We start from the raw sequence: 13,858 nt of genomic DNA, 5'->3' as shown, positions 1-13,858 counted from the left end.
ATACTGGAAATAGTTGGATGTCATATTCACTGCCTTTAGCCTTCCTGAATTTCCCATCACCCTCAGCTCATGGCAATTGTTTATAGTATTGCTATGTCCACTTCTTGCAGGACACTAACAAAACTGGAATAATAGTTTTTGTTCTTTGCTAATCTATGAATCCTGAAAAAGATATGGAGAGATATGGAAACCATATGTCAGCTTATGCTCCCTGTGTGATTAATCCATTCAACTGGTTTTAAAATCCAACAAATAAAACACTGGGAACCAAATTCACAGGAATTATAATATATAATATCTTTATAAATGGCTCATACAAATTGATATTAAAAGTACTATAAGTGCAATAATAAGCAAAAGATGTAATCAGACAAATTACTCTTACTCAGTAATTCCAATTCTAGAAATCTAAGAAAATAACCCTTAATATAGGAAAAGCTACATAAATTTCACTTTTCTGTCATTTAAAATATAAAAAAACTGAATGTCCAACATAAATATCCAACAATAAACAAGTAATTAGGTAAAGTATAATTAACCCAATAGATGTCATTTTTATTTTACTTAAAATATTTAAGCAGAAATCATTATAAAAAGGAAATGCGTATGTTATAATGCTTGTGAAAAGAGTTGGATTATAATTTTACATACATTATTATTCAGTTATGAAAAGCAAACCATGTAGAGTGTATAGAAATAAAAAATGGAAGGAAATACAACATAATATCTTGCGTTTTCTAAGGCAATGGGAACTACACAAATCTTTTTCTTTTTCATATATATTTCACTGTTCTCTTCCTTAATAAAAATGCATGTTTTCTCTTACCACAACAAGATGCTTATTAAAGAAATAAAAGTACATAGAATGAAAGAGGAATGAACCATAAATGTAGAACAGTCATGGCTAATCAATGTGTATTCGACCTTCACAATCCATTCCTCGAGTGGTGGCATTTCTCTGGCCTTTGCAAAATTGTCACCTCTAAATGTTGACAATTGGATTGATTTCTGGGAGGATAATATAGTTTTTAAACTCTGAAGAATTAGAAAGTGGTTATTCCTAACCTGTTTTATAACTAAAGTAAACTAAAGAGGAATATTTGTGGTCAACAAAAGTTTCTTAAATAAAACAAATACTTTAAATGGCATAATCATCAAAAAACACTGAACAGCTACAACTAGCTTTATATTATAAAACACTTTCCAACTTTTTTCTTTTAAGAGAATATAATCATTTATACTCGTTAATGCACTTCAAAATCTGTTATAATTATACTAAAGGTTATCTCACTTTTAAAAAATAGTATGTAAACTAATTTACTTTTCTAAATCTTAAGTGTTTTTGTTAGAGACTTAGAAATTGTTAAGTGAAATTTCAGACATAGGAATGGAACAAAAGAATTAAAAATGTGACTTACCTGACATGCTTGCTTTCTCAGAAAAATCCTTATGTCGCCATAAAGCAAATACATGGATTAAAAATACTCTCACAAACTTCTGTTTCTAAGTAATGTTGTTCTGTTATGTTAGAAGCAGTGTGGCAGTAAAACTTGCCTTTATCTGTACTTCGGTTTTTTTTCTCTCTTCTGTTTCTTAAAATCTTTTGTGTGTACTTTGTTCAGTTACAAACAGGAAATGTGGTGATGGAGGCTTCTAGAGTCTTGATCTGAAACCAGTAGGCTCTTAAATTTCTGTGTAACGTGAGAAGGAAAATCCCATAATCCTCTGTACTGGGGTATTTGAATTTTTCTCAATACCTGAATCAATTTAAAAATAAATCATGAAATCAAGGTATGTATCAGACTAGGAGGGCTCTCCAATCTTTCTAGAGAGAACCCAGGCATCTCTTCATAAGTGAGTTCATATGAAAACAGAATAAAATATGCTAAACCAGGGAGGAAACAGTGAGAAGACCCCAGGTGTTCTCAGCTGTTGACTGTTTTCTTTGAGGTGTGACAGAAGAAAGGGAATTAACACTTTTTGAACATCGTTATGTATCAGCTACCTTCTTTACATTATCCCACTGAGAGATTGGGTGCCTGCCTTCCTTCTTAGCAACCCTCACCTCGGCCAATGTGAGTAACTCTGATCAATCTAGGCCTACTTGGCAACAAGCTCCAGCTCTCACCCCGGCCCCAGAATCTCAATAATCAGAAGATTTAAGATGTTAGTGTGCATAAGTACATTATTTGGTAGTAATTGAATATTTAACATATTTCCAAGCCCTTCTGAATGAGGATATTTTGAGTGGAGCCCTGGTTATTTTAATACAGTTTTTCTGGACAACACTGTGAGAAAATCATATATGTATACATATACACATATATATCAATTGTAGTCTTTTATTTTTAATATTAGTCAAGTAAAGGTAGTCTTGGTACTATCTATATTTATGATTCACATGTATTTCTGTGTATAAATATCTACTGCATATTGTGTGCCTATGCATATTTGCTTCTGTAGTCCACCAATTTTCTTAATTAATTTAATTTAATTAGAAGGATGAAAAAATAGAATCCAGACTATTACAAAAGTAGTAATTAAACTTTAAGAACTTAAACTTGAAGGGAAACTTTAAAATGAGACTTTTGATGCACAGACTCAGCACAAAGATATTAGATGGCTTACAGGCTATTTTACTCTAGCTGATTTCTCTAAGATTCTTAATCGCAGGGAGAGTATTGATCTTATCCATCATTAAAATTCCAACCTCTAGAAAAATGCCTGGCACACTGTAGATCTCAATAAATATTCTCACAATGATTGAATAAATTTTAAAAAGTTAGTCTGCTTTCTCTTTGCTTCGTTACAGAAACAGCTCCCTAGTAACCAAAATGCTGTACTTTCTTACACTTGACAGAGTTACCTAAATACTAACAGATTTTTCTACTTCACTCACTTTCCCCAAAAATATTTCTTGTGAATCATTGAATCAGAAACTGTAAAACTGAAAGGGACCATGGAGATTTCCTAGTCTAATCTTCTAAAAAAAAGTACCTTCTATAGAACCCCGGGCCTTTAAGGAACTATTGGAAAACAAATGTTCCTTCAACAAATATATTTAGAAATACTGTTATTTTCATCTTTGTGAATGCAAGTACATTAAAGGCTTAGGTAAGTCCTACAAAAAATAAATCTAAAAATCATTTTAACAGAGTTTATTTCTAAACTTATTTTCTAAATTTATTTCTAAGCTTGAACATCAATCAGTTCAAGAGGAGAGGGTTCAGCTGTGGAGCAGCCTTGAGGGGTTGAGCTTTGGTCTGGAAATAGGATAACTGGCAAAGAGGTTAGGAGCCTCAGGCTCAAAAGTGAACTACATAGATTAGATAAGCAGAACCTTGGAACATGGGCAAAGTAGATGCCTATTTATGTCACTGAGACATACAGAGGACATGGGAGAAAGAAGGGGGTCTCAGGATTGGAAATTTAGGTGTATGCATCCCCTTGTTTGAACAAGAACAGCGCATAGGATGAAAAAAAAAATAGAAGGAACAAGGATATCTCCATTCAGTGGTTCCATAAATCACAAATCCAAAAACAATAAGGGTGTTCATTATTTTGCTTTGGATATGGAGAAGTTCAGACGCAATAAGAATGATTCAGGTAAAAATGCAGAAATTCTGTGGTTATCCCAGGAGGGAGGTGTACCTCCCCAGACAACTCAACAAAGGAGAGACTCAAACTAAACCCACCAGTTGAAAGTGCCTGAAGGGTTTCCCTGCCTCAAGTCTGTAACCTTATACATACAAGACTGCAGAGATCTGGGGAAGGCAAGAGCATAGGAGACATGCAGAGACCGAGAAATAACATACCTTTCCTCTTCAGATCAATAAAACAGGCTGTGGTACACGTTGAGTAATTATCTAATGGCATAAAAGAGTTAATGAACATGATGCTTGGTGTTTTCAAAACAGTAAAGCTTAGGCTGGTAAATCCGAACTACTTCACAATTTCCAATTATTATGATATTTTTGAAAAGTGATCAACATTACAGTGTTCCCTGTTCAAGAGATTTATATATTCAGGAGATAGAGCAAGATTTCCAAGGTCACCCAGAAAGTCCATATTTGTGCATTAGATAGCTCCACAGATGTTTGAAATTTGCTAGGAAAAAAAATGATTCCTTTTCATTAAATATAGACGGATGAGCACATGGAGACATTATCAGAATATAAAAAAGCCTACAAGTTTGTTATGAAATACATTAGAAAGCACATTCAGAGATTTAAATAATAGCTTCATGAACCATGGTCAAATGATAAATAAACATGAGGTTCTGTAGTACTTTTTTAATGAGATGGGTTATCCAAATGAAGTTTAGAAGATAGCTAGACTAAGCAGAACTGTCCTGACAAACTTGAAGCAGTTAAAAATGTAGGAAACTTTAGGAGAAAGTATGTGAGTTTGATGGGCACCTGTCAAGAAATGAGAATTTTAAGGCCAACAAAATTAAGGTCTTGTTGCCAAAAAGAAAATGAAAAACATATCAAAATGGCCATTCAGAGCTTTCACAGTCAGAAAAATGGGTCATAGAGTACAAAAAGAGGCCCAGTTTTCAAATCCTTCTTTTTAATGTCATCTATTATTTATTTATTTATTTATTTCACAATTTTCTTCACTCTATTACTTTTTAAAATATTTTTTAATTTTTTTAATTACAGTTGGCATATAATATTATATTAGTTTCAAGTGTACAACATGGTGATTAGACATTTATATAATTTACAATGTGGACACCCCAATAAATCTAGTATCCATCTGATATCATACATAGTTATTACAATATTATTGATTATGTTCCTCATGTTATACTTTATATCCCCATGGCTATTCTATAACTACAAATTTGTACTTCTCAATGCCTTCCTCCTTTTTACCCATCCCTCAACCTCTCTCCCATTTGGCAACCATCAAAATATTCTCTGTAGCTATGAGTTTGTTTCTCTTTTCTTTATTTTGTTCTTTAGACCCCATAGAGATGACATTTGCCTTTCTCTGTCTGACATACTCCTCTCAGCACAATACCCTCTACCCATGTTGTTGAAGGTGGCAAGATTTCATTCTTTTTTTTCATGACTGAGAACTATTCCATTTGATATATGTACTACCTCTTCTTTATCCATTCATCTATTGATGGACACCCAGGTTGCCTCTGTATCTTGTTATTGTAAATAATGCTCCAATGAACATATGAATTCACATGTCCCTTTTAAGTAGTGTTTTGGGTTTGTTCGAATAAATATCTAGAAGTTGGATTACTGGGTCCTTCTTTGTCTCTTGTTTTATAGCCTTTGTTTTAGTTTATTTTGTCTAGTATAATTATTGCTCCTTAGCTTTTGATTGTTTGTTAACATTTTTATAATATATATTTTTCCATCCCTTTACTTTCAGTCTATGCATCTTTCGATCTGAAGTGAGTCTCTTGTAGGCAGCTATGTAGCAGTCTTGTTTTCGTATCCATTTAAACACCCTATCTTTTGATTGGAACATTTAATCAATTTATACTTAAAGTAGTTGTTGATAGATGTATAGTTATTACCATTTTATTAGTTGTATTTTTAATCTTTTTTCTTTTTCTTCTTCTTAAAGAAGTCCCTTTAACATTTCTGGTATAGTGGCTTAATGTTGATGAACTCCTTTAACTTTTTCTTGTCTAGGAAGCTCTTTATCTGTCTTTTGATTCTAAATGATAGCTTTGCTGGGTAGAGCAGTCTTGGTTGTAGGTGCTTGCATTTCATCACTTTGACTATTACCTGTCAATCCCTTCTGCCCTGCAAATTTGCTACCGAGAAATCAGCTGACAGTCTTATGGGAGCTCCCTTTTAGGTAACTGTTTTTCTCTTGCTGTTTTTGACATTCTCCCTTTGTCTTTAATCTTTGGTGTGGGCCTCTTTGAGTTCCTCTTATTTGGGACTCTGCACTTCCTGGGCTTGTATGACTATTTCCTTCACCAGGTTAGAGAAATTTTCCATCATTCTTTCTGCAAACAGGTTTTCAATTTCTTGCTCTCTCTCTTCTCCTTCTGGCACCCCTATGATGTGAATGTTGATATATTTGATGTTGTCCTAGAGTCTCCTTAAACTATCCTCACTTTTTTTTTTTTAATTCTTTTTTCTTGTTGCTGTTCTGATTGGGTGCTTTCTACTACCTTACCTTCTAAATCACTGATTCAGTTTTCTGCTTTATCTTATCTACCGTTGATTCCCTCCAATGTATTCTTAATTTCTGACTGGTTCCTTCTTATGTTTTCTGCCTATATTTTTATGTTTTCTATACCTTTGTTAAAGTTATCACTGAGTTCATCTCCTAAGTTCATTGAGCATCTTTATGATCAGTGTTTTGAACTCTGCATCTGGAAGACTGCTGCTTGTCTCCATTTTGTTTAGTTCTTTTTCTGGAGTTTTGTTTTGCTTTTTCATTCCAGACATGTTTCTTTGCCACCCCATTTTAGTTGCCTCCCTGTGTTTGTTTCTATATATTAGAGAGGGCTGCTATGTCTCCTGGTTTTAGTAGAGTGGTTTTATTACTACATACAGGTGTCCTGTCCTGTGGGGTTCAGTGGCAGTTCTCCCTGGTCACCTGAGTGGGGTTCTCCAGGTATGTCCCTTGAATGTGTTGTGTGTGCCCTCCTATTGTAGTTGAGTTTTAGTTACTGTTTGCACATTAATTGGAGGGATTGACCCTCGGACTGATTGGTTGTGAGTACCGGCCTGTGAGGAGCTGATCCTATGGAGCACAATTCACTTCAGCAGAGCTCTGGTGCCTGACAAATATGCCCTTTGGGTGTGTCGTCCTAGGATGCAGCCCTGGTGGTGTTCCAGCTTGTCTGGAGCTGGTCACTTGGTGTTGCTGGTCCCTGGGCCTTCTGGGAGGGTCCTAGCCACAGGCCAAATTCAGCTGTAACCTGTACCCTGCCCAAGGCCACCTGGCAAGAATCACCAAGCAATCTGCAGATGGCCACCATCTATGCTGGGCTTGGAAGTGCCACAAGATGCTGAGTCACAAATGGAGGCTGGCTGCTGTTAGTGCTGGACTTGGGGCTGCTCAGCAAGATATATGGGCACATGGAGGCCAAATGCTGTTCGTTTAGGTATTGCAAACCTTTGAGAGATTTTAGAAATGTTTGCAGCATGGGCTAAATCAGGCTATTTGTATGGAATAGCCACTGGAGGTAGCTTCAGTGGGCCTGCAAGTTGGACGAGGCAAGGTCTCAGGGAATCTCCAGGGCAGAGTGACCAGTGTTAGCCAAGTTGATGGAGACTCAAATATGGCAGCCACCTGGGTCTGCATGCTGGATCGGAGAAGAGCTCAACAAAGGAAAAATGGCTTCTCTCTGGAAGAAAGCTGCCCCTCCAAGACTTGTTCAGAAGCTGGACAACTCAGTTCCTCTCTGTATGTCCCTGGAGCCCTTCAAGCTGCTGCCCAAGTGCTGGAGCTCAGAGAAAGTGAGTTTGTCAGTGAGCAAGCACAGGCCCTTTTAAAGAAATGTCTGCGACTTCAGGCATCCTCTATCTCACTCAGCAGTAATCTCTGCTAGTTTTCACAGCCAGAAGTTGTGGAGACTTCTCTTCCTGGCACTGGAACCCTGGGCTGGGGAACCTGGAATATGGATGGGACCTGTTGCTCCTCCAGGGGGACCTACACAGCCGAGATATCCCTCCCCATCCTCAACTGCCATAGATGGGTGCGAAACCAACCCATTCTGCATTTCTGCCCTTCCCACCAGTCTGAAAATGGCTTCTTCTGTATGTCTCCAGTTGTAGGACTTCTTTTCAGCTAGACTTCAGGCTACTCCCAATAATGATTGTTCCATAGTTTAGTTGTAATTTTGATGTGGTTGTGAGAGGCGGCAAGCATAGTGTTTACATACTTTGCCATTTTGACTAGAAGCTCAGTCATCTATTATTTTTTCTTTGAGCTCAATTTATTTATTTTTTTAAATTAAGTTTATCGGGGTAACATTGGTTAATACAATCATATAATTTTCAGGTGTACATTATCATTTGGCATCTGTATATTCTATTGTGTGTTTACCACCCAAAGTCCAATTTCCTTGTTACCATATATTTGATCCCCTTTACCCACTTCACCCTCTCCTTACCCCTCTATATTTGATCCCCTTTACCCCATCTACTTCCCCCGTCCTCCCCTACCCTACTAGTAACCACTACTCTATAGTCCTCTGGTGGTTACTAGTCTATAGTCCATGTCCATGAGTCTCTGTTTGTCCTGCTCATTTGTTGCTTTTAGGTTAATATCCCACATATAAGTGATATCATCTTATTTCACTTAGCATGATTATCTCGAGTTCCATCCATGTTGTCACAAATGGGAGTATTTCAGTCATCTATTATTTTATAATTAATATTTATCACTATAGTGTATTTATCTCTCAATGTACATAAACACACATATATATACACACAAATATATATATTATACACACATACATACATTTTATTTCTTTTTTTTTTTATTTAATTCAAAGGGCTCCAAACTGTAAAGAGTAGTTGTTAGCAAGGGATTTCCGGAGATTTTGACTTTACATTTTATATATTTATTTATTGTTTAAATTAATTACAATAACATGCACAACTTTTATAGTTGGAATAAAAGATGTTTCCTTATTTTAAAAGCTCTTTATAATACTTTTGTTTTATTTTTAAAAATCTGTGATTCTTTTTTGTGAATCATTCTTTAGTAAGACTGAAGCTAGTACAAAATAAACAACTTTATGAAAGACAGAAGAGGAAGGGCTCTGTACTTTCAATTATGCTATTTTAAAATGTGGAATTATTCAAAGTTAATTATGTTGTTACAATTGCATCTGATTAGACTATATTAATGATTCATATTTTTATTGTCTTTACACTATAAGATCCTCCAGAAAACATAATTATTCAGATGGAAAAGAAAAAATAAGTTAAAAGCAATAGAACAATATATGAATTTGACATAAGATTCTTAGATCTTTTTATTACACTTATTATAGGCTTACAGAATCAGAATTCTTAAAAAAGCAAACACTAAATTAATAGAGTAGATAATAAAAATTCAGAAATAAGAGAGAAATGGCTAAAAGCAGGTACAGTCTATTTTCCTACATATGAAAGGCTTAAGTATCTAAATTTTCTAGAAGAAAACAATTTGCTTCATTGCATAGATTTCTATATGATGTCCTCGAATGAGTGCTATTAGCAAAGTCAAAGCATTCTGAGAAATTGTGATTGTATTTGAAATATAACTGGCTCAAACAAAGTAAAATCAATATATATACTATAGTACTTTTCATGGCTTTAGTGAGCTAATATGTAACTTCTCTTCTCAAGAGTAGGCAATATTTTCAAAAATTATTACCCAAGAGAAACATACCTTCATTTTTTTCATAAATTTGGCAGATTTGGTAGTACTTTTGTTTAGGAAACACTGTATTGAGCAACTTTTTGTTCCTATTGAATTGGCTCTTTTCTTCTGGCCTCCTCCCATATACGGAGCCTGGCTTACTTGAGAAACAGCACAGAAAATATCAACTTTACCACTTACATATTAATTTCCATCTCTAGAGAAGTATTTTGCTTGAGATTATAAAGGAATGAACCCATAAATTCAAATGCCCCAGGACAGGTAACACAGTTAGCATCCTCAGAATAGCTTATACAGTGATACTAGTTCTAACGAATTCTCCATTAAATAATTTACACAGTAGATTAAATTTTGAACAAATTAAGAGATTTGGGGCTAGGAAATTACTAGGAGAAGGCAAACTCTAGTTGGAGAACCCTAGGGACTAGGAACATAGAGTGGGAGAAGGGACACCGAAAAATGATGCAACAGTCAGGGTCCTGGCTAGAAACCGATACATCATTCAAAAGAGGTAATTGAATACGTTTAATGAAGGGACTATTTCCAGAGATGCAGGCAGGACTAATGGGAAGAACAAGATATAATAAAGCACTTCCATGTTAACACCAGAGGGAACCCATGACAACTCCTTGACTTGAAAGTACTAGAGGAGTATCAGTTACTAGAACCCAATGAGATATATAGCTGTAAGAAAGGACTGTCTGACAGGAACTATGGCCTTCAGTTTAAGAAACAAAAAACAAAAAACCCAGTCATTGCCAGTTATCACTAAGCAAGGAGGGAGTTGTAGAAAAAATTCCCAATTTTGTTCTCTAACCTCCATTCTCCCGCCCATTTTCCTCATTGGCCAAGCCCAGTGAAGTCAGAGGGAAATGGAGCCCTCCTGATGCAGTTCGTAGAAGTCAGCCTCCCGTGGGTCAACAGGGGGTGAAGACCAGACAGGGGATCTAGAGTGATAAATATGTGAGTAAGGAGTGCTGAGAATGAACTTAATTTTAAAAAGTACTATCTGTCCTGTCAGACATGGACTTTATAATTTTATAAGTAAACTTATTCCCAGACCACAAAAGAGTAAATAAGAACAATTAATTTTGAGATTTTTAACTAGATTCATCAGGGCAAAGTTTTTGACCCTAACATAGTACCAGAAATGTCCCAAATAATATTAAGCTGGTTCTGCCATAATAAAACAAAACAAAAGATAAAATTTATCTAGAGATTGTATTAAAATGATGTAATAGAGGATATAATAGAAGAAACTATATTTGAAAATTTTCCAGAGTTTACACAAGATATAAATCTTTAAAGTGAAAAAACTTGGACACATATAAACACACACACACACATACACACAACAAGCGAGCAAGTGCGAGAGCAAAAGCAATGTGGCAGATGGTTATTATTTGAAGAATCAGAATTAAAGGTATATGAGAATACTTTGTACCATTCTTGCAATTGTTTTGTAAAGTCTGAAATAGTATCAAATATAAAGGTTTAAAAATATATATAAATTACTTAACACAGTATCTGCTACATATGAAATTCTCAATAAGTACTATATGTTGATGCTGTCAGAATTAATTGGATAACACAATTAGATAAACACATTATAAGAAAACTACAAAATCAAAAATCAATAAAATTATCCTTTTGCAATCTCTTTTGCAAATTGTTCCTCACAAAGTTAGATGGAAAATTTTAAACAAAATTTTAGCAAATTTAATCTAGCAATATATTAAAATGATAATATATCATGAATAAGTGGGATTTATTCACTATTACAGTAGAAAATCAATCAATCTAAGTAATCAGATTAACAGACTAAAAAAACCTCAAAACCAAAAAACAACCATGTGATCATTTCAATAAAGGCAGAAAAACTACTTGACAAAGTCCCACCATGCATTCCAAACTGAAAAAATAAAATTCTCAGGGAACTAGGAATAGAAAGGAACTTCCTCTACATAATAAGAATACTTACAAAAAACCTACAACTCACATAACCCTTAATCAATGATTAAAGACATAATTCTTGTCAATTACTGAATGTTTTCCCCTAATATAGGTATAAGGAAAAGAAGAGTATACGTTTATAAATAAAAGATATATATATATTCAATTGAATTTCAGTACTTTTCAACATTGTACTGCAGCTTCTAGCTCAAGCAATATAATAAGAAAAATAAATTAAATACATCTGGATTGAAAAGAAAGTAAAACTGCATTACTCACAGATGATATGATTCTATAGAATCTACAAAAAAAACAGCTAGAACTAATTAGCAGGTATTGCAGAGTTTCAGAATATAATATTAATATATAAAAATTATTTGTATTTTTTATACTGGCAACAAAAAATTAAAAATTAAAATTAAAACCAGAACAAATGAGATCAGTAAGTTTTGGGACTAGAGGTTAGGAAAGAGATTGCAAAAGGATACGATGGAACATTTTTGAGAAAAAACTTAAAATGATTCGTTTCTGCTGAACATAAAATATATCTCGATAAATCTAATGTTAAAAATTTGGAGATAGGAAAAAGAAAAAATAAGAATCCATGTGTCCATGTTAATAAATAAACAAATAAATAAATAAATGACTAAATAAAAAGGGAAAATTGTTCCTTAGAGTGCAAACTAATAAATGTAGAAGAAATGGAGTTAGAAAATCCACCATTTTAAAACTATCAAATTAATAACCGAGTCAGAAAAAAATTGTATAGTTGTTAAACTAGTAGGTGAATGATTAATAAGCAAAGGAGATATTTACCTACCTCAAAATTACAAACTTGAAAAAAAATTCATATTATTTATTAATTTAAAAGGAAAAATGTAAATCTCTTGGTAGAGAAACCCAGCAGAAATAACCTTAACTAAGTATCAAAGTTAAGGTTATGAATAATGGAACAAACTAAAATCATGTACCTCCTACCATAGTACACCGAGTAATATTTTTCTAGAATTCTCATGATAAATGCAAAGCTTTAATCAATCATGAGGAATATCAAACAAGCCAAAACTGAGAAGTATACTACAAAATAACTGGTTCATAGACCTCAAAAACATCAAGGTCAAAGACAAAAATATGCTGATTAACTATTCTAGATTACAGCAGACTAAAGAGGCATGACAAGTAAAGGCAACACATGATTTTTTATTTGATCCTAGGATTTGGGGGAAAAGTATAAAGAACATTATTGGAATAATTGTTAAAATTTGAATATGGACTGCCAATTAGGTAATGATATTATGTCAATGTTAATTTTATTGATTTTTGATAATAGTACAGTGGTCATGGAATAGAAATTCCTTGATTTTAGGAAATACACACTAAGGTATTTAGATTAAAAAAGGCATAATATCTGCAATTTATAAATCTATGTGCAGAGAGAGCAAGCAAATGATAAATATAAAGCAAAAGGTAGGAAATGTTAACAATTGGTGTATTTAAGTAAATGGCATACAATATTTCTTTATGCTATCAACTTACGGGCTAAGTTTAAGTAGAGCTCAGAAAAAAAATTATAACTTTAAGTTATTAATAAAAAGGAATAAAAATTAAACATCCAACTTAATAAGCTAGTTATATAACTATAAAATAAATCCAAAAAAAAAATGTAGAATACAGTTAAAATAAAAGAAATAATTAATGAATTAGAAAATAAAAAAATAGTGAAATTAATAAATGGATCTAAAAGCTAGTTCTTTGAAACTTTAATATTAAAATTGATAAATTAGTAACCATCCAAATCTAGTTAAAATGGAGAAAGTACAAATAAAAAATAAAAAATAAAGATATGAAAAATAATTTATAATAAAGAGAAAATTGACAAAATTATGAGGAGGATTTTGTTTAACTCCAGGAAAATATATTTGAAGACTTAGTTGAAAATAAGATTACTTAGAAAAATATAAATTTCCAAAACTGACCTCAAAACAGACATCAAATAGGCAAATTCTCAAGGAACTGAGAAAGTAATAAGGATTCTCCCATAAAAAGTGCCAACTCTTTACTATTGGGAATGTTTGTAGTGTTTTGATATTGAACATTATGCTGACTTGGCTTGAGATAGAGGTAAGGTATATAATTAGATATAGATTTAATTATAGAGCCAATATAGACATTTAAAAAGATATAGGTATATTATTATGTTAATAGTTATTGAATCATCTGATCATATTTTTATCAAAATCAAATGTGTGTTTTAAAAGTCAAAAGGAGGGAAATCTTCTAACAGCAATGTGAAGAGGTTATAGAATTCTACTTGGCAAAGAAACAAGTACAAAGCAAGGGAGAAAATGCCTAAAACCACCATCTGAAAATTTAAAAATGCTTATTCTTGGGAAATTGCTACAGTTTTAGGTATGAATGGCAGCAGTTCATGATTTTCTGGCCTCAGCTGCTCTCATCTCCCTCTCCTCCTTGACCCTTTGTTGCTTGGTTAGTTACAGGCTTGAAAACAGCAGCAAAAAACAATAGCTTTAAAACCAGA

The 13,858-nt window shown here is 33.5% G+C and overlaps 1 protein-coding gene and 1 long non-coding RNA gene across 3 annotated transcripts in view; one reads left to right on the top strand and one right to left on the bottom strand.

Moving 5' to 3' along the window:
* The window catches only part of TRAT1 (T cell receptor associated transmembrane adaptor 1), a 30,580-nt gene extending 28,901 nt beyond the window's left edge, over positions 1-1,679 (bottom strand). The window contains exon 1 of the mRNA XM_039856844.1: positions 1,419-1,679. Within this exon, the coding sequence (XP_039712778.1) occupies positions 1,419-1,425 (7 nt within the window). The 5' untranslated portion in view covers positions 1,426-1,679. The remainder of the gene's footprint in view (positions 1-1,418) is intronic.
* The window catches only part of LOC120598089 (uncharacterized), a 59,805-nt gene that overhangs the window by 37,473 nt on the left and 8,474 nt on the right, over positions 1-13,858 (top strand). The window lies entirely within an intron of this gene.

This window comes from Pteropus medius, unplaced genomic scaffold (genome assembly GCF_902729225.1).
Source record: "Pteropus medius unplaced genomic scaffold, Ma_sr-lr_union100, whole genome shotgun sequence".
In the NCBI taxonomy this organism is placed as follows: Eukaryota; Metazoa; Chordata; class Mammalia; order Chiroptera; family Pteropodidae; genus Pteropus; species Pteropus medius.
The sequence above is the reverse complement of the archived record's forward strand: the minus strand, read 5'-3'. Positions and strand labels throughout refer to the sequence as shown.